Source organism: Aspergillus uvarum (genome assembly GCF_003184745.1).
Source record: "Aspergillus uvarum CBS 121591 unplaced genomic scaffold BO82scaffold_26, whole genome shotgun sequence".
In the NCBI taxonomy this organism is placed as follows: domain Eukaryota; kingdom Fungi; phylum Ascomycota; class Eurotiomycetes; order Eurotiales; family Aspergillaceae; genus Aspergillus; species Aspergillus uvarum.
This window is the reverse complement of record NW_020291323.1, coordinates 164,881-182,776: the sequence shown is the minus strand read 5'-3', so window position 1 is coordinate 182,776 and position 17,896 is coordinate 164,881. Positions and strand designations below refer to the sequence as shown.

The 17,896-nt window shown below is 57.3% G+C and overlaps 6 protein-coding genes and 2 non-coding genes across 8 annotated transcripts; 7 read left to right on the top strand and 1 right to left on the bottom strand.

The window, feature by feature from the left end:
• The first annotated feature begins 674 nt into the window (after positions 1–674).
• On the top strand, positions 675–1,912 carry BO82DRAFT_75049 (ketopantoate reductase family protein). The gene has a single exon (XM_025641517.1). The coding sequence runs from the start codon at positions 722–724 to the stop codon at positions 1,772–1,774; it is 1,053 nt and encodes a 350-aa protein (XP_025492024.1). The 5' UTR covers positions 675–721; the 3' UTR covers positions 1,775–1,912.
• Positions 1,913–3,077: 1,165 nt separating this feature from the next.
• Positions 3,078–5,397, top strand: BO82DRAFT_354296 (MFS transporter). The gene is made up of 2 exons (XM_025635169.1): positions 3,078–3,642; positions 3,733–5,397. The coding sequence occupies exons 1-2, from the start codon at positions 3,212–3,214 to the stop codon at positions 5,135–5,137; spliced, it is 1,836 nt and encodes a 611-aa protein (XP_025492023.1). The 5' UTR covers positions 3,078–3,211; the 3' UTR covers positions 5,138–5,397.
• An 85-nt stretch (positions 5,398–5,482) lies between these two features.
• On the top strand, positions 5,483–5,553 carry BO82DRAFT_t172. The gene has a single exon. It is a non-coding gene; the product is annotated as a tRNA-His (tRNA).
• A 226-nt stretch (positions 5,554–5,779) lies between these two features.
• Positions 5,780–8,490, top strand: BO82DRAFT_75031 (putative poly(ADP)-ribose polymerase PARP). The gene is made up of 7 exons (XM_025641516.1): positions 5,780–5,874; positions 6,046–6,230; positions 6,300–6,413; positions 6,499–6,765; positions 6,823–7,674; positions 7,724–7,806; positions 7,859–8,490. The coding sequence occupies exons 2-7, from the start codon at positions 6,164–6,166 to the stop codon at positions 8,426–8,428; spliced, it is 1,953 nt and encodes a 650-aa protein (XP_025492022.1). The 5' UTR covers positions 5,780–5,874; positions 6,046–6,163; the 3' UTR covers positions 8,429–8,490.
• A 336-nt stretch (positions 8,491–8,826) lies between these two features.
• On the top strand, positions 8,827–11,028 carry BO82DRAFT_383412 (feruloyl esterase; the record flags this gene model as incomplete). Its single annotated transcript, XM_025638010.1, has 2 exons — positions 8,827–8,865; positions 9,448–11,028. The coding sequence occupies 2 exons, from the start codon at positions 8,827–8,829 to the stop codon at positions 11,026–11,028; spliced, it is 1,620 nt and encodes a 539-aa protein (XP_025492021.1).
• Positions 11,029–11,929: 901 nt separating this feature from the next.
• Positions 11,930–14,240, top strand: BO82DRAFT_335240 (GMC family oxidoreductase). The gene is made up of 7 exons (XM_025633295.1): positions 11,930–12,127; positions 12,179–12,443; positions 12,513–12,666; positions 12,729–13,099; positions 13,191–13,499; positions 13,557–14,049; positions 14,100–14,240. The coding sequence occupies exons 1-7, from the start codon at positions 12,067–12,069 to the stop codon at positions 14,127–14,129; spliced, it is 1,683 nt and encodes a 560-aa protein (XP_025492020.1). The 5' UTR covers positions 11,930–12,066; the 3' UTR covers positions 14,130–14,240.
• A 69-nt stretch (positions 14,241–14,309) lies between these two features.
• On the bottom strand, positions 14,310–14,390 carry BO82DRAFT_t170. Its single transcript has one exon. It is a non-coding gene; the product is annotated as a tRNA-Arg (tRNA).
• Positions 14,391–15,004: 614 nt separating this feature from the next.
• BO82DRAFT_309992 (alpha-glucosidase) lies at positions 15,005–17,856 on the top strand. Its single transcript, XM_025632364.1, has 2 exons — positions 15,005–16,306; positions 16,374–17,856. The coding sequence occupies exons 1-2, from the start codon at positions 15,312–15,314 to the stop codon at positions 17,689–17,691; spliced, it is 2,313 nt and encodes a 770-aa protein (XP_025492019.1). The 5' UTR covers positions 15,005–15,311; the 3' UTR covers positions 17,692–17,856.
• Positions 17,857–17,896: the final 40 nt, after the last annotated feature.

Here is a 17,896-nt window from a genome sequence, read left to right as displayed (position 1 = left end):
GTAGGAGAGGATCGGTGGAGTCTCCAGGCTGAAAGTAGCAGAGAGAAAGAGAGGAGGAAAAGCAGGAGATGCAATGCCCAGAGCCAGTGCACAGTCCGGGCACGAGGATGGTGTGGGTTGAGTATGTCAAAGTGGTCTAAGAGAGGATCACTGTCGTCAATCATCGGGTCTTCTATTGAGTCCTTAGGGTGGAGTGATATGGACTCCATTCTGGCTGAACGTACTCCAGTGATGCAAAAGATGAGTATATCAACTCTGACGATGACATCTCCAAAATTGTCCCCCCCATCCTTGAAATGAAGTGTGGTATTATATGACAGGTATCACGAAGGACTCCTTGTCTTATGACGGTGACCAATCAATTGAATAATCTCGTCTGACTAAGTAGATGACTCTTTCTTCTCCTGTAACTGTCATCGGAATCGCTGGACTTTGGCTATACTTGCAAGTTGCAGCGTACTCTTCTGGATTTCGGATGGATCGGATGGCATAGTTGCTATGCGCAAGTAGCCGTTCATAGTAAATGAAGAAGAAAGTACTCCGTGTCTTAGCAATGCAACCCCGCACGGAAAGCTCGCTGCGGGCCGCGTTGGTGGGCGGGGGAAAATTGCCCCGGGATCCCGATGCTACCCGAATTCTTCTTCTTCATCAGATACTCAAGCTACTGTATCAATCACATACTCATACATAGTACTGTAGTAATACCCTCCCTCCCTCCCTCATGGCTCCTCCTCCCATTCACATCCTTGGACTTGGGAGTATCGGCACTTTCATCGCCCATTCGCTACGCTCCTTGCCTACACGTCCGCCCGTGACCTTGATCTTACATCGACCTGGCTTGTACGATCAGTTCCTAGCCCGTGACGGAAAACTACGCGTCCAGATCGGGGAGTCTGGCCCCTCAGCCGAACAGAATGGATTCGACATTGAACTTCTGGGGAAGAGCCCGAACTCCCCCCACCAGCAATCGACCGACCCCATACAATGCCTGGTCATCACCGTCAAGGCTTCATCGACCATCGCCGCTCTACAATCCATCCAGCACCGGCTCAACCACCAGTCCACCGTCTGTCTCCTCCAGAATGGCCTGGGCCAGATCGAGCAGCTGAACGACCAGCTCTTCCCCAACCCACACACCCGCCCCACCTACATCTCCGGCATCATGCGTCTCGGCGTGTATCTACGATCGCCCTTTGACGCGGTTCTGGCGGGCATGACCGGCTCCGTTACCGTGGGGACCGTCAACGACAACGACAACAACAACAATAATACCAGCACGTCCACCCGCTACCTCCTGGATCGGCTGACCGAGTCGCCCATCCTGCAATGCACCGAATCGCCCTGGTCGGACCTCTTCCAGGCCCAATTGCTCAAGCTGTCCGCCAACTGCGTGATCAACCCGCTGACGGCGGTGCTGGACGTGCGCAATGGCGCTCTCCTGAACAACCTCGAGGTCCTGCCCCTGCAGCGCCAACTCCTCCAGGAGGTCTCGCGGGTCTTCCAGCGGCTGCCCGCCCTGCGCGACCGCCCCGACGCGCAGCAGCAGTTCGCGTTCCCTTCGCTGGAGGCCTCGCTGATCAGTGTCATCCAGCAAACGGCCAGCAACTCGAGCAGCATGCGCGAGGATCTGCGCAAGGGCCGCGCGACCGAGATCGAGTTCATCAACGGGTGGGTGGTGCAACAGGGAGAGGCCTTGGGGGTGGATTGTTCGGCGAACCGTATGCTGCGGCAGCTCATTCGAGCCAAGAGCACTTCGGCCGGGACGGAGGAGTAGCCTCTCTCCGCTGTGGGCGGTGAGGCTTGGCGGGAGTATCGGTGTGTCATATATCACCGGCTCATGGGCGTTTTCGGAGGTTCAGACTGCTCATGGCTGCGATCTACGATGTGCGGTAGACGGAGGGCTGCATCACGAGCTTGCCTTGAAGCTATTCTTAGGAGCGCACCGGGCGGTGAACCCTTGATTTGAGGAAACAAGTAAGCAGAGACCCTACGTGCAGGTGCAGGGGCAGGGGCAGGGGCAGGTGCAGGTGTAGATGTTGTGTGTGCATGTTCATGCGATGAATGAAGTGGTTGTAGGCAGGTCATAACAGTTGTCAGCGGAGGTTGACCGGCAGATGTCGAGAAAATAAAACAGCCGTGAGCACAGCCCATGAAAAAAAAGAATGTCTTGGCAGTGGGTCCAGCAACCCAACCATGAAACGAGAAAAGGGGGGATGAATGATTGGGCAGCCATGATCTCCAGGCAGCACCTGGCACCATCTCTGACCGCCTTCCCGAGGAAGCAAGAGCCGCCCCACTGGCGGGGCAGATTCCGAATCGAGAGTTTCCGAATTGGTCGCCACTCTGAGGAATTTTCCATCGACCGCAAGCAGAGCGCCCTCTCACGTGGCTGGCAGCCTTTCGGAAGTTCCGAACTTGGGCGCGAGGTGGTCGCTTGTCTGCAAGTGCGCAGGAAAACAGAGATAGATGCGCACACACAACACGCAGAGGGTGTTCTCTCCGCTCGACTTGACTCGGGTATACGGCAATGGATTGCGACTGGGATACTACCTATCATCCAGAATAGAATGAGCAAGAAGATTCGTGCTTACGAATGTGATAATAATGAGAGAATACGATTATCCCACGACTAATCAATGCCCGCAGTGCTGACGTCATGGCGGGTTTGTCCCGCTGGGCGGCCAATGGGGGCCAGATCACTGCTGCTTCAAGGCCGGAGGGCCTGAGGCACCCAAACAAGCATCACCGCAACGACTTTATCTGCTTCAATCAGTGAGTGCATCTGCTGCTCAATGGATGAAACAAACGGTCAATTGGAAACTTCACTAATAATACACATACGAGTCCCTCTCATCTATCGGTGTGTGCTTGACGAGGTGTGCTGGTTCTGGGTTCGGCAATGCCAACTACACCCGCAAGCCGTTAAATGTGGGGCGAGGGCAGCTGGACGGATAAGTCGGAATGGTGCACCGCGCCTGATTCATGGATCTGGTCAAGGCAAAAGAAAAAAGGCTGAATTGTCCCTTTTTTTTTTCGGGGTTGGGATTGGGATTAATTGTAATATTATTCCGCCTGGTCCCTGGAGCTTGCTTCTCTTTCTAGACATTCCACTCTTCAATCAAGCTTCTGGTGGTCATTTCATTCCCACCTTCTGGTCTCCTCTCTCCCTCTCTCCTCCATCTCCCGCCCCTTCTGAGTCGAACTATCAAGCATGTCTGCCTTCGACAAAGAGCTCGAGATGGCGGAAGCCGATGCCCGCCCTCATACGAAAGAAGAAGGTCCCCGGAGGTCTTCTGAGAATCCAGACCGGCCGAGTTCCTCCGGCTCGGCTTCGTCCGGCTCGAGCAGCTCCATCGACTATAACCCCCGGATTCACCGGCTCCAGTCCCGAAATACCGAAGTAGACCTCGAGCGCCTCCGCACGGGGACCTCCCATGCGCTGAGTCGCATTGAGACCCAGCGTCTTCAACATGCCCTGACGGTGGGTGAAAGTGTCAAGTCGCGACCATCTCGAGGCCCGTTGCCCGCGTTCGGCGGGGGCAAGCCCTATCCTCCTCCCCTCCCGGCCCGTGAAGACTATGTTGTTGAGTTCGACGGTCCTGCCGACCCTCTATACCCCCAGAATTGGCCCCTGATCCGAAAGTAAGTGTTCTCTCGCATGCATTGCTTCTGATGGCGTATTGTCCAATGCCAGATGGTGGATGGCTAACGCCCGCTCCCCTCCCTCTCTAGAGTATACATTAGTGCCATCCTCGCGTTCACCAGTATCTGTTCTACCTTCGACTCGGCTGTCTTCAGCGGTTCCAGCACCAATGTCGCGAAGCACTTCCATGTCGGTCTTGAAGTGGCCACACTGTCGAGTTCGCTGTACATCATCGGATACGCCTCGGGTCCGCTGATCTGGGCCCCGCTCTCGGAGCTGAAGGGTCGCAAATTGCCGATTGTGGTCGCGATGTTAGGGTTCGGGATTTTCAACACGGCCGTCGCCGTCGCCAAGGATCTTCAAACCCTCATGATCTGTCGGTTCTTCTGCGGTATCTTCGGCAGTTCCCCATTGGCGGTCGTCGCGGCGATTTTCTCCGATATGTACGATAACCGCACGCGCGGTGTAGCCATCGCCATGTTCTCCGGCACGGTGTTCCTGGGACCCCTCCTGGCGCCGTTCATCTCGGGCTTCATCAACGCCTCCTACCTCGGCTGGCGCTGGACCGCCTACATCCCCGCCTTCATGGGCTACGCGGCCTTTGTGCTGAACGTCTTCTTCCTGCGCGAATCCTACCCGCCGGTCATTCTCGTCTCCAAAGCCTCGGAGCTGCGCCGGCGCACGAAGAACTGGGGCATCCACGCCAAGCAGGAGGAGATCGAGGTGGATCTGCGGGAACTGGTGATTAACAACTTCTCGCGGCCGCTGCGCTTGCTCATCAACGAACCCCTGATCCTGGCGGTGACCATCTACCTCAGCTTCATCTACGGGCTGCTGTACTGCTTCCTGACGGCGTACACGCTCGTCTTCCAGGGAGTGTACCACATGGAGGCCGGCGTCAGCGGCCTGCCGCTGTTCGGCATGGTGGTGGGTCTGTTCATCGCGGCCGTGTACATCATCTGGAGCTCGCCGGGGTACAGCCGCAAGCTGGACGCCAACGGCGGCGTGCCCGTCCCCGAGTGGCGGCTGCCTCCCGTCATCGTCGGTGGTGCGCTCTTCGCCGCGGGCCTGTTCTGGTTTGGCTGGGCGGGCTACACCGGCCGCGTCCACTGGATCGTGCCCACGCTGAGTGGCCTGTTCACCGGTTTCGGGCTGCTGATCATCTTCATTCAGCTGTTCAACTACCTCATCGACACGTACCTCATGTTCGCCGCCTCCGCCATCGCCGCCAACACCTTTTGCCGATCCATGGTCGCCGCCAGCTTCCCGCTATTCTCGCGGCAGATGTTCAACAACATGGGTATCCAGTGGGCCTCGACCCTGCTGGGCTGCGTGGCTGCGGTTCTGGTTCCTATCCCCGTGGGCTTCTACTTCTTTGGGCGTAGATTGCGGATGAAGAGCAAGTTCGCGCCGTTCTACGAGAAGGCGCAGGAGTCGCATGCCCCCGATGAGGATGATCATGTGCTGGAGGGGGAGAATGGTGCGGCGCATTAAGGGTTGCGCTGCAGCTGGAGAAGACTGAGATTCCTCCCATCTGTTGTGTGCATGATGACTGATGGCAGCAACACTATTATACCACCTTGTATATGTAATGATAATTTTTAGTGACGTGGAGCGTTCTTGTCATAGCATTTGCATTCGCATTTTGCATGTTTAGCATAAAGAGTGGGGAAGGAACGTTGGATACGCTTTTATCTATGTCTCTTCAGTGGGCGTTGGCGGGTTGGATGTAGCGGAGATGAAATCGTTTGCTTTTGTGGTGTCGAGTTAAAACACTCAGCATCCAGATCTTAAAACTTATATCATATATCCTGAAGAGTTGACAAATTATATAATCAAGGTGCTGTGGTCTAGTGGTATGACGTCACGTTGTGGCCGTGCCAGCCCCGGTTCGATTCCGGGCAGCGCCACTTTCTTTTTTGCGCTCTTTTTGCTGCGTCACAGGTGGTAGCTCCGCCTTTAGCAGGGAGTAGTTGTGGAGTCTCTGATGCCAAAACACAATCAGCATCATCTCACCCATGCAAAGAGAGGTCTCACACCTCAGGCACCAAGGGGGTCCCTTACTGCCGCAGTCCCACCCAGCACAGGCAACATCACGTGCCCCGACCGGTGCCTGGCCGGTCCACCCGAGCTCCACCCAATCACACGCGCCAATTGCTCAGGGTCTTCAGGCAACAGCCGGGCGCTGAGGCCTCAGGCTAGCGATCGGCCTAGCGGCGGGGACGAAACAGGCAAGTAGCTGCATTGCTTCATCGCTTCTTCCATCTCTCCATCCCCTCTTTATAACCATGTGCATTTCCTTCGATTCTTTCGTTCTTGCCATCTCTATCCTTTCTCTTGATTCTCACATCATCTTCAGTGTTGACAAACTTTGATCTCAAGCTCATCCTCCCCTTATCCAGACACATTGTGACCCACAAGACCTCGTATTCGCAACCGAGCCAAACAGCGTTGCTCGGCGAGCTCACTCACCACTCTTTGTCCTGCACATCAATCTCACTCTCATATCCTCTCGTCGCCATGACAAAACTACCTCTAGACGGATTGGTTATCGCCGTGGGCGGGACTTTCCCAGGCTACAAACAAGGTGCGCAACACTGATCATGCGCCGGTCTCGTTTCCAATCGCCCGGTCTACAGCGAACTGACCCTCACAGCCGACCTCACTTCCATCATCAAGAAACAGGGAGCAGAGTTTACTTCTGCCATCACCGAGACCTTGACGCATCTGATTACCACTCCCAAAGAAGTAGCCAACCAGAGTCGCAAATGTGAGTCCATCCCCCGGGAAGCTTGGAGCGTTACGCACTCTGGCAGGTGACTGCTGTCTAAACCATCACTGAACCTGCCCTCTAGACACGCAGGCCTGCAAGGTTCCGTACTGCAACATCGTCTCGCTGGACTGGCTCATCGACTCCGAAACGGCCGGCAAGAGACTGGCGGAGAAAGACTTTCTCCTAGACAACGCAAAGACTGATGGGGAAGAGACCAAGAAGAAGAAGCGCACACTCGAGCAGGCACTGGGTGTCAACGAGGATGGGACGACTAAGAAGCTCAAGAATGCGCAGAAAGCTGGGACGAAGGCCTTGAACATCCCTGTGGATGATGAGTGTTCGCTCCGACGTTCGTGATCCGTCCTTGCTTGTGGCGCTGGTGTCAAGAGCTGACAACTCCGCTTAGGCTCTCATAAAGTATACATCGACCCCGAGTCGACCATCTGGGATGCCACCCTGAACCAGACCAGCGCGACGAACAACAATAACAAATTCTACCGCATCCAGCTCCTTACCAACCCTACCCAGACAGAGTTCATGACCTGGACCCATTGGGGCCGAGTCGGAGAGAGTGGTCAGCATGCTCTGCTGGGCAATGGGTCCCTTGCGCGCGCCGAGGCCGAGTTCCAGAAGAAGTTCAAGGACAAATCCGGCCTCACGTGGGAGAAGCGACTGGAACCGCCCAAGAACAACAAGTATACCTTCATCGAGCGCAACTACGAGGAGGACGAGGACTCGGAGGACGAGGACGAGACGGCGGCAGCCAAGAAAAAGGTCGAGAAGAAGCCCAAGGTGGAGGTCCAGAGTGCTCTGCCCGTGCAGGTGCAGGACTTGATGGCCTTCATCTTCAACCAGGAGTTCTTCTTGTCCACCATGGCTGCTATGTCGTACGATGCGAAGAAACTGCCCCTGGGCAAACTGAGCAAGCGTACGCTGCAAACAGGTTTCCAGGCATTGAAAGATCTGTCAGAGCTTGTGACCGACCCGGCGTTGGCAACCTCCAAGTACGGGATGAGTTTTCAGGGCGCCGCGGAGTTCCTCAGCAACAAATATTTCACTACCATTCCTCACGTGTTCGGGCGCAATCGACCCCCTGTTCTCACTCATGGTGATCTTTTGAAAAGGGAGATTGAGCTGCTGGAGACGTTGACGGATATGGAGGTTGCGAACAGCATCATGAAGGACGCGGAGGACGCGGAAATGATTCACCAGCTTGATCGCCAGTTCCAGGGCTTAGGAATGAATGAGATGACACCATGTAGGTCCAACACACGGATTGAGCGTTCAAAATTACTGACAATATTCAGTGATTCGTTCCTCACCCGAGTTCCAAGAGCTAGAAACCTATCTTGTGTGTTCGCGTGGTGCATCTCACAGTGTGGGCCTTAAGGTGAGCTTCAAACATGTCATACCGAAGCAAGCCAAGCTAATCTCCCCCACAGGTCCTCAACATCTTCCGCATCGAGCGCCAAGGCGAGAATGACCGCTTCAACTCCTCCCGTTTTGCCAAGATCAAGAATAGCGACCGCCGCCTCCTGTGGCACGGATCGCGCAGTACCAACTTCGGTGGTATTCTGAGCCAGGGCCTGCGCATCGCGCCCCCTGAAGCTCCCGTCAACGGATACATGTTCGGCAAGGGTGTCTACCTGGCTGATATGTCGAGCAAGTCGGCCAACTACTGCTGCGCCTACGGTAGCGGCAATAAGGGTCTTTTGCTGCTGTGCGATGCGGAGCTGGGCGACCCCATGCTCGAGCTGGAGCACGGCAACTTCAACGCGGGCGAGGACGCGGCGAAGCAGAACAAGATCGCGACCCTGGGTCGAGGCCGCTCGATCCCCGCGGGCTGGAAGGATGCGGGCTGCGTCCATCCCAACTTGGCCGGGGTCAAGATGCCGGACACGGCGTACGGGGCGGCGGTTCGGAATGCGGCGTCGCTCATGTACAACGAGTACATTGTGTATGATGTCGCACAGATCCGGCAGCGGTATCTTTTCCATGTGGACATGCGGTAGGCGGGGGGGGGCAGCGTTTATGGGTCTGGGTGTTTACTTCGGCGCAATGGTATGATGGTATTAGCGGGGCGCAAGGCATCTTCTGGTGATAGTTGCTTGATGGGTGTTTCAACGATGGGTATTTCAAATCGATCCGCGCATATTCGTGCTATTAGCATTATGTTGTATTTTATTTGACGAATCTCTTTTTCTCTTCTTCAATTTCTCGGAGCTAGATGAGGCAAACAATAATGCCATTCCTGGTGAAGTTTGGGCAAGCCAGTGGCCGGACAAAGGGCTCGAGAAGGCTGACCACTTCAGCATGCCCTACTTGCATGTCCATGATTATTATTTCTAGCTGGGTTCTCCGGGCAGCCATTTGAGAGAAGTCAAATTCCTACTCAATCAAAGCCTCCAAAATGACAGCAACACAGCCACCAGCAAGACTAGCCACAACAGTATGCATGTCCCGGGAAACGTCCTACCAGTACAACCTCCCAACTATGCAAACATTCACTCACCACACTACCCTATGGGAAGTTACCAGGAAAGAGGAATCATATGGACCCAGCAACGGCAGACTGGAAGGACGATGAGGGATCTTGGATCCGCGGGTGTTTCCCGTCTGGTTCGGTGCGTCGGTGAGTATTCACTTTCACTGTCCTTCACCCCCTGGTCCACTTCTTTGTTGTCCACTGCTGAAGCAAACTTTGTTTAGCTTTCCTCAACAACCATTTCTCTGCTCTCTCAACACTTGTGAGCGAGATTGAACAGCAGAGGACTTGGAGCTATACTCGCCGCCTGGAATTGAGGGAACATCGGATGCAGTACTCACTACGCAGGGTTCAGACTCCAGCCATCCAGGTACAGTGCTCACCACCAGAATAACTAAATCGAATACATATACAAACTAACATAACGATCTAGGCGTCAATCAAGCCACCAACACACGCAACCTCCTCCCACACACAACAGCCATGTTGTTCTCTCGCATCGTGCACTTTCTTACCCAGGCGTCCACGCTTCGCCGTTGTCCCCAGCCCCAACCCTGCGAGAGTCTCACTCTCCAAGCCAGCAGCATCCCCGGCATCGAGATCCTCTCTCTCACCAGCCACGAAGTCCACAGCTACCAGTCCCTCTACACCCAAGGCCAGAAGCTCGACTTCTGCGACGTGACGGTCACCCTGACCCACCCCAACGAATCCGACCTGATCCAGCTCTCCGTCTGGCTGCCCTTCCCCTCTGCCTGGAACGGCCGCTTCCTGGCGACGGGCGGCGGCGGCCTGGCAACCGGATACATCGGGTACGCGCAGCCCGCGGCCGTGATCCAGGGCTACGCCGCAGCAGCCACGGAGGGCGGATTGACGCTGAACAACACCATTGATCCGCAGACGGGGCAGTGGGGGCTACGACCGGACGGCACCATCAACACCGCGCTGCTGACCAACTACGCCCACCGCTCCGTCCACGATCTTGCCGTGCTGGGCAAAGCCGTCGCCACCGCGTTCTACGGCACCGCGCCGCGGTTCTCCTACTGGAATGGCTGCTCCACCGGCGGACGCCAGGGGTTCGTCGCCGCCGCGCTGTATCCCGAGGACTACGATGGGATCCTGGCCGCGAGCCCCGGCATCAACCTGCCCGAGATGTTCGCGTGGCTGTTCTGGCCGCCGGCGCTGATGCTGAACGCCTCAGCCCCGCCGCCCCCGCAGTGCGTGTTCGCCGCGTTCCAGCGGAGTATCATCAAGGCATGCGACGGGCTCGACGACGGGGCGGAGGACGGGTTGATCTCCGGCTGGGGCCACTGTCCCTTCGACGCGAGTGTGCTGGTGAACACCTCGATTCCCTGCACGGAGACCAACACGACCATACCAATCACTGAGCAGCATGTCATTCTCGTGCAGGCCATTCTGAACGGCCCCGTCGACCCAGCCACTGGCGACACCCTCTGGTACGGCCTCCCGCCCGGGGCATCCTTCCGCGGCACCGCCGATACCATCACCACTCCATTCCCGATCACCACCACCACCACCACCACCACCGACAGGTCTCACCCCGCAACAACACGAATCAACCCCTTTCTCCCCGCCGTCAGCTGGCTACGCAACTTCCTCCTCAAGAACCCCACCTACAACGTCTCCACCCTCACCATCGCCCAGTTCTTCGACGCGGTGCACGCCTCGCGCGAGCGGTTCGGTGATCTCCTGTCCAAAGAGCAGCTCGGGCTCGAGGGCTTCCAGCAGGCGGGCGGGAAGCTGCTGGCGTGGCACGGGCTGGCGGACGAGATCGTGCCGCTGGCGGGGACGGTCAAGTACCGGGAGACGGTGGGGGAGGCGTTTAGCGAGCAGAATATCGAGGTGGAGGACTTCTTTCGCTTGTTTCTGGCCCCCGGGGCCGGCCATTGTGGCGGCAATCTGGGCGTCGGGTATGGGCCGGTGCCCGTGGATGCGTTGGGGGCGCTGGTGCGCTGGGTTGAGGATGCGGTCGAGCCGGAGACGTTGTTTGCGGAGGTCAAGGGGGGTGGGAGGCGGGTTAGTCGCGAGTTGTGTTTGTGGCCGGGGGTGTTGCGGTGGGATGGGGAGGGGGGGTTGGATTTGGCAGGGAGTTTTGGGTGTGAGGAGTAGGTGAATGGTTGAGGGGAGGTGGTGCTAGGGGATTCTGGCGGGGTGGAGAGAGGGAGGTGTTGATATCAGGTGGTGGTCTGCGGGTTAGCGGAGGGTTGGGTGGGTGAGTGGCTGAGGAAGATGGGGAGTGCATCTGTTTCATGGAGATGTTCGGCTGGGGTTCTGTACCAAATCGCATATGCTTTTAGTTTGGATCTGGTGCTCCTCGAGGTTCAGAGATAGGGATAGGGATAGGGATAGGGATTGTGAGTGGTGGTAGATCGATGGGATTCATCGTTCCGTCTGTATCAGAAAGTGAATGCGGTGATCCTATCTTTCTCTATGGTCTACCTCGTTTCGTGCCTGTATTTGCCACATACATATTCTTCAATTCCTGAGTTGCACATGTTATGCACCACAGTCAGTCAGCCCGCGATGGATGTCTCTACATCACCCTAACTGTCTGGTTCACGAACAAAGGCATGATGATGCGAAAGACAACGAGGGCGAGGTCCAATGTACTGCACGCAGAGCACTAGACTCTGGCAGTTGGAACACCACAGCAAGCTATAAGATGCCTGGAGATAGTGTCTGACGTAGACCGCACTCCTGTCTTTGGGCAACATCTCCCGCAAAGCGTGTGCAAGGTCATTCCGGGGGTCTCCGGCTCCAGCTTACAGACGTTGGACAAAGAACGACCGCTGACAGGGTCCACAGCTGGAAGTTAAATGTATGCAAGCGGAAGCAAGACCGTCACAGTCCGCATGAATCATCTTTTAACTTCATTCCAGCGATGCTGACATATAAGCAGAAAGGTTTGCGGCGGGGCAGGAATGCTGATGCGGGGCAATCCGCACGCTAACCCGCAGACCCATGGATAACGAGATACGATATGCTCCTCCCGTCAGCTTACGCCAACCCATGGATGCATTGCAGCCACTTTCTCATCACTGCTATACTCAATCATCTCAGAGACTATATAGATATAAAGGTGGCAGCGATCGCCATTCGGTAACCCGTCGCTTGGATGGTATTTTGCACTCGCAAGCAAGTCTCAGCATGGATCCCGAACTCCCCACACTCTCGTTTGACCTTGTTATCGTCGGAGCAGGAGTTGCTGGTATTCTCTTTCCCAGATGATCAGTGACACTCTGGAGTAACTCAGTCACAGGGTGCGTCCTCGCGAGCCGCATCTCGCATGCACGCCCCCACCTCCGCATCCTCCTCCTCGAGGCCGGGGTCGACAAGGACGACCGCGTGCTCCCTACCCTGGGCATCATGGGGGGCTTCGACTCGACCCTCGAGTGGAACTACCGGTCGGTGCCCCAGGCCCGGGGGTTTGGAGGCAAGGTCGTTAACCTCACGTCCGGCAAGATTGTGGGCGGCGGCTCCGCGGTGAATTATCAGACCTTCACGCGCGGGCCGGCGGTTGATTAGTACATCCCCCTTCCCCCTCCCTCTACACAGTTCCCACGAATTGCATACTAACTCCAGGAACGGGGTAGTGACCAATGGGCAGAGCTTGTGCAGGACCCGCGGTGGTCGTGGAGCAGTCTGCTGCCGTACTTCAAGAAGTCGGAGACCTGGTTCCCCTCGGCGGATCTGCGGGAGCGAGGGCTTCCTACCGCCGATGCGCACGGGCAGGATGGTCCGATCAAGGTCTGTTCGTGACTATGTAGCAACTCGAATATATGCTGGATAATAATGCTGATCGACACCAGGTCAGCCATGCCACGAACAGCGGCAGGCCACGCAACTATCCCCTCCGCGAGAAGAGTCGACGGTTCCACGAGCTGCGCGGGTGCCAGCAGGCGCTGGATATCAACGGGGGTCACCCCGAGGGATACGCGGAGGCGTTCAACTCCACCTACGAGGGGCTGAGAAGCTATGCTGCCGGCTATGTACTCGGGGCGAACGTTACGCTCTGGACCCAGTCTCTGGTGGAGAAGGTGGTCGTGGATGGGGGCGCTGCGAAAGGAGTGGTCGTCCTGCGGTCTGTGGGTGATGCGCAGGAGCGCTTCTACGTCGAGGCAAGCAAAGAAGTCATTCTATCTGCGGGCGCGCAGAGCTCGCCTAAGATCCTGCTTCTGAGGTGGGGCCACTCTCACTTATCCTGTGTCAAGGCCATGAGGTAGCATAAGGTACCAGTTAGGGCATGCTAACGGGATGTACTGTACGTGTAGCGGTATCGGCCCGGCCGCGGAGCTGGCAGCGCACCAGATCCGGCCGGTTGTCGACCTCCCTGTCGGACGCAACTACGCCGACCACCCCGCCATCTTCACCTACTGGGCCATCGACCTCCCGAACGCGGTCCTGGGCGATGGCGAAATGCAGGGGCCCGACCTCGACTGGACCGCCGGGCTGCCCTACGACTGGATCTCCTTTGCGCCTGCGGACCGGGCCACCCGCGAGCTGGCCAGACATACCCTCCCTGCGGACCAATACAAGCGCTACTCAGCTGAGGGCAAGCTGCAGGTCGAGGCGTTCACGGTGTGAGCTCCCTCCTTCAAGTCACCTTACCCCAGCAGTTACTGACAGTAAGCGAATAGCTACACCTCCGTGGACACATGCACCCGCACCCCCCTCGCACGCGGCTGGCCCGGCAAACGCGTCTTCAGCATCGCCCACATCCTCGTGGATCCGATCTCGCGTGGCACCGTCGCCCTGCGCTCCGCCGACCCGGCTGACCCGCCCATCCTGGACCCCAACCTGCTCGCCTCGCCCGTCGACCGCTCGGCGCTGTACGATTGCGTGCGGAGCTGTGCGCGCGCGATCCAGGAGGTCGAGGGGCTGAATGCCGTGGAATGGGGGGTCGCGGACGCCCTCCGCGGGGATTGGTCGGATGATGCGATTGAGAGTCGCGCACGGAAGATGGGATCGGGCACCGTCTTCCATCCGTCGGGGACTTGCGCGATGGGGCAGGTGGTGGATGGGGATTGCAGGGTGTTGGGGGTCGAGGGGCTGCGGGTGGTTGATGCGGGTGTCATCCCTATTCCGCTGGCGGCGCATTATCAGGCGCCTATGTATGGGGTTGCGGAGCAGGTAGGTTACTTTATCTTGGTGTCGTGGTGATGATGACTGACTGGTGCTAGGCTGCTGAGCTGATTCTGGGGGTTGTGTGAGGGGTATGCGGTCCGGTAGAGGCGAAAATAGGTAGAGAGGTGTAGGATCAATTGAATGCATATATGGTAGATCTAAGAAATCACGCAGTGAATTGAATGAATAACCGGTCGCATCTGGTGTGTTTCACCGCGGAAGGAAGGTGGAAAAAGCAAAGGAAGAAAAACAAAGGCAAAAACAAACGACCGAGACGCGACTCGAACGCGCAACCACTGCCACATCCTCAACCGGAAGGCAGCGCGCTACCATTGCGCCACCCGGCCATTGTTGAAGACTGTCGTCACTACTGCGTAACATACACTACCAAAAACATTACATGCAGCGATAAATCTACCTCAGCCTATCTACTCAGACAGTCCTCAAACTCGCGCAGTGATGGTTTCTTGAGATGTTGATTCGGTGATCTTACATTATCTTTGTACTTCTATGGCGCTTACTTTCCGTATTCAGGCTGAATTGCCCGACCCACATGGAGGATCTCATCCTATTGAAAGTTGTGACAACCGCATGGAGCACAACGGCGCGGGAATATATTTCCAATGACGACCCACAACATAAAAGGCCACAACGGATGACGGTGGTGGCTTCCTCCCAAATCAGCCTTAATCAAAAGACCAGACAATCCAAGCGACAGAGACAAGTACAGCAAATCAGACGTCTAACCTCGAACCCGAGAATACAACCTGACCAACTCCGGTGGAGACCATTCTCTCCAGATTCCCCAGAAACAGTGGGGAACCGCCACTCTTTCTGGCAAGTATCGTCACTTTCCCCCCAAGCCCTTCACGAAATCTTCCGATCCGATTCGACTGCAGCCAACGGCCTCTCACCCTGCCCAAATCGCTCGGCCTGTTTGCCGACGGGTCCACCGTCTATACCCGCGCTGACCTTGGCTGCAGGCTGCGATGACGGTGTGGTTGCAGGTGAGGAAAGTCATCCGAGCAGAGATTCAACTTGAATGCTACTTTTCCCCCGGAATAGGGCTCTTGACGAGCCATTCTTCTCTGCCCGCTTTAGACAATGCCCTTCAAACGCCAGTTGAGTCTTGACTGACCCATCGAGCAAGCCATGTCGGCAATGTTTCGTCCCACACGAGTTTTAAGACCTGAAATCCCGCCGACATGAAGCTATAAAATGCCGGACAACCCTCGAGTCAAGGTTGAAGAACAAACCAAGGCCACAACATGACGCGCTCTCATCTCGGCGCATTGGGCGTCCTTGCGGCCTCCTTGTCTCTGGGACAAGCTCGCTCCACCTGGTCTTTGGGGAATGGATTCGAACTCGCCTGGCAGCCCGACCTGCACCAGGTGTCCATCCTCCAACACAACCAGACCGTCCTCAGCACCGTGCCCGGGCAAAGCTTTCTCAGTGCTAGTGCCGGGCAAGATCAGATTGTCGACTCGAGTGGGAATTTCAAGATCACCAGTGTTGACCAGGGCCGCTGCCAGGGCCAGAACATCACCGATGTCGCGCGGTCGACTCGATCAGACAGTCTGGGCCACGGAGTGACGGTGCAAGGCTACCTGCTCAACTGCAGCAACCAAGACATCGCATACTCGAGCAGCTTCTGGGTTCCAGCTAATCTGTCCGATCGGGTCGCCTTCGAGGCGACCGTGGATGCAGGCCGCGATGCCAGCGCGCCGATGGAGCGACTCTACCTCACCTTCAACTCACACCCCTCAGAGGACTTCTATGGCCTGGGAGCCCAGGCCTCCTTTGCCTCGATGAAGAACCAGACCATCCCAATTTTCTCCCGTGAGCAGGGGGTCGGCCGTGGCGACCAGCCCTACACGGCCATCGAGGATTCGCAGAGTTTCTTCAGCGGAGGCGACCGCTACACCACCTACACTGCGATTCCGCAGTACATCAGCTCCGACGGCCACGTCTTCTACCTGTTGGAAGACGACAGCGCGTATGCAGCCTTTGACTTTCGCGATCCCGACAGCGTCACGGTCCGCTACGACGCGCTCACCGTGCATGGACACTTCATGAAGGCGAACAGCATGCTGGAGGGCATTACCATGCTCACCGAGTACACGGGACGGATGCCCTCGTTACCCGAATGGGTGGACCAGGGCGCTGTCCTGGGCATCCAAGGCGGCCAGGACAAGGTGAACCGCATCGTCGAACAAGGGCTCCAGCACGACTGCCCCGTCGCGGCGGTCTGGCTGCAAGACTGGTAAGTCTACCTCGCGAGCCCATATAACCATTCCACCCATCCACTAACAACACAACCTTCATCCCAGGTCCGGCACGCACCTCCAAGCCGCGCCCTACGGCCATATCAACATCTCGCGCCTGTGGTGGAACTGGGAACCAGACACGAGTCTGTACCCGACGTGGAGCGAGTTCGTGCAGGACCTGCGCAGCGAGCACAACGTGCGCACCCTCGCCTACGTCAATCCCTTCCTGGCCAACGTGAGCAGCAAATCCGACGGCTACCGCCGCAACCTCTTCCTCGAAGCCACCCAGCACCACTACACCGTGCAAAACACGACGACCAACACGACGGCCATCATCTCCAGCGGCAAGGGCATTGACGCGGGCATCCTAGACCTGACCAATCCGGCCACGCGGCAGTGGTTCGCCGCCGTGCTGCGCGACCAGGTCTGGAGCGCCAACATCTCCGGCTGCATGTGGGACTTCGGCGAGTACACGCCGATCACGTCCGACACGCGCCTCGCCCATCTGGCCCCCGGCGAGGACGCATTCCGCTACCACAACCGCTACCCGCGCGACTGGGCGGCCTTCCAGCGCGCTGTGGCGGCCACCACGCCCCTCGCCGCGGAGATGGTCACCTTCCACCGCTCCGCCTCCATGGGCGCCAACCGCCACATGAACCTCTTCTGGGCGGGCGATCAGGCCATCACCTGGACTGTCAACGACGGGATCAAGTCCGCCGTCACGATCATGGGCCAGATGGGCATCTCGGGCTACGCGCACAGCCACTCGGATATCGGCGGGTACACCACCATCTTCGAGCCCCCGCACGTATCCAACTCCTCCGGTGCGATCTCCCGGTCCCCGGAGCTGCTGGGCCGATGGGGCGAACTCGCCGCCGTCAGCAGCGCGTTCTTCCGGTCCCACGAGGGCAACGTCCCCCAGGTCAACGCGCAGTTCTACAGCAATGCCTCCACCTACAAGTATTTCGCGTACAACGCAAGGATGTTCAAGGCTTTGGGTCCCTACCGGAGACACGTGCTGCGGACAGAGTCCGAGACGAAGGGGTGGCCGCTGCTGAGGATGCCGGTGCTGTATCACCCGGAGGATGCGCGGGCGCGGCAGATCAGCTACGAGAGTTTCTTTTTGGGGAGGGATCTGTATGTGGCGCCCGTGCTGGATGAGGGGCAGCGCAAGGTGGAGGTGTATTTGCCTGGAGGGGAGGCCCGTCGCTCGTATCTGCATGTGTGGTCTGGGGCCCGGTATCGGGCGGGCCAGACGGTGACGGTGCAGGCGCCGTTGGGCAAGCCGGCGGTGTTTGTGGTCGATGGGGCCAGTAGTCCCGAGTTGGATGTGTTTTGGGAGTTTGTGAGGAGGGAGAATGAGACGGTGCTGGGGGTTTAATTAGGTTGCGTTGCTGGAGAGGGAGATGCTGTACTGTTTTATAGGTAGATGGGGGGGTGATCTGGACTGAGTGGTCGCATTGGAGTGTAAGTTAGGCATGTTAGGGCTTTCTTCACCGCTGCCCATTTATCGGTATAAGAGTCTCTGCACCACAATGGATGGGGGATTAAGCTTTCTTATTCCTATTCTTTGACTTAATTTCCAT

Excerpts from the sequence above, each read along its gene's own strand:
- BO82DRAFT_309992 (XM_025632364.1), top strand. The coding sequence starts at position 15,312 with ATGACGCGCTCTCATCTCGGCGCATTGGGCGTCCTTGCGGCCTCCTTG. Across the intron at positions 16,307-16,373 it reads GCGGTCTGGCTGCAAGACTG|GTCCGGCACGCACCTCCAAG; the intron begins GTAAGTCTACCT and ends CCTTCATCCCAG.
- BO82DRAFT_354296 (XM_025635169.1), top strand. The coding sequence starts at position 3,212 with ATGTCTGCCTTCGACAAAGAGCTCGAGATGGCGGAAGCCGATGCCCGC. Across the intron at positions 3,643-3,732 it reads AATTGGCCCCTGATCCGAAA|AGTATACATTAGTGCCATCC; the intron begins GTAAGTGTTCTC and ends CTCCCTCTCTAG.
- BO82DRAFT_75031 (XM_025641516.1), top strand. The coding sequence starts at position 6,164 with ATGACAAAACTACCTCTAGACGGATTGGTTATCGCCGTGGGCGGGACT. Across the intron at positions 6,414-6,498 it reads AGCCAACCAGAGTCGCAAAT|ACACGCAGGCCTGCAAGGTT; the intron begins GTGAGTCCATCC and ends CCTGCCCTCTAG. Across the intron at positions 7,675-7,723 it reads AATGAATGAGATGACACCAT|TGATTCGTTCCTCACCCGAG; the intron begins GTAGGTCCAACA and ends GACAATATTCAG.
- BO82DRAFT_75049 (XM_025641517.1), top strand. The coding sequence starts at position 722 with ATGGCTCCTCCTCCCATTCACATCCTTGGACTTGGGAGTATCGGCACT.
- BO82DRAFT_335240 (XM_025633295.1), top strand. The coding sequence starts at position 12,067 with ATGGATCCCGAACTCCCCACACTCTCGTTTGACCTTGTTATCGTCGGA. Across the intron at positions 12,444-12,512 it reads CGCGGGCCGGCGGTTGATTA|TGACCAATGGGCAGAGCTTG; the intron begins GTACATCCCCCT and ends GGAACGGGGTAG. Across the intron at positions 13,100-13,190 it reads CCTAAGATCCTGCTTCTGAG|CGGTATCGGCCCGGCCGCGG; the intron begins GTGGGGCCACTC and ends CTGTACGTGTAG.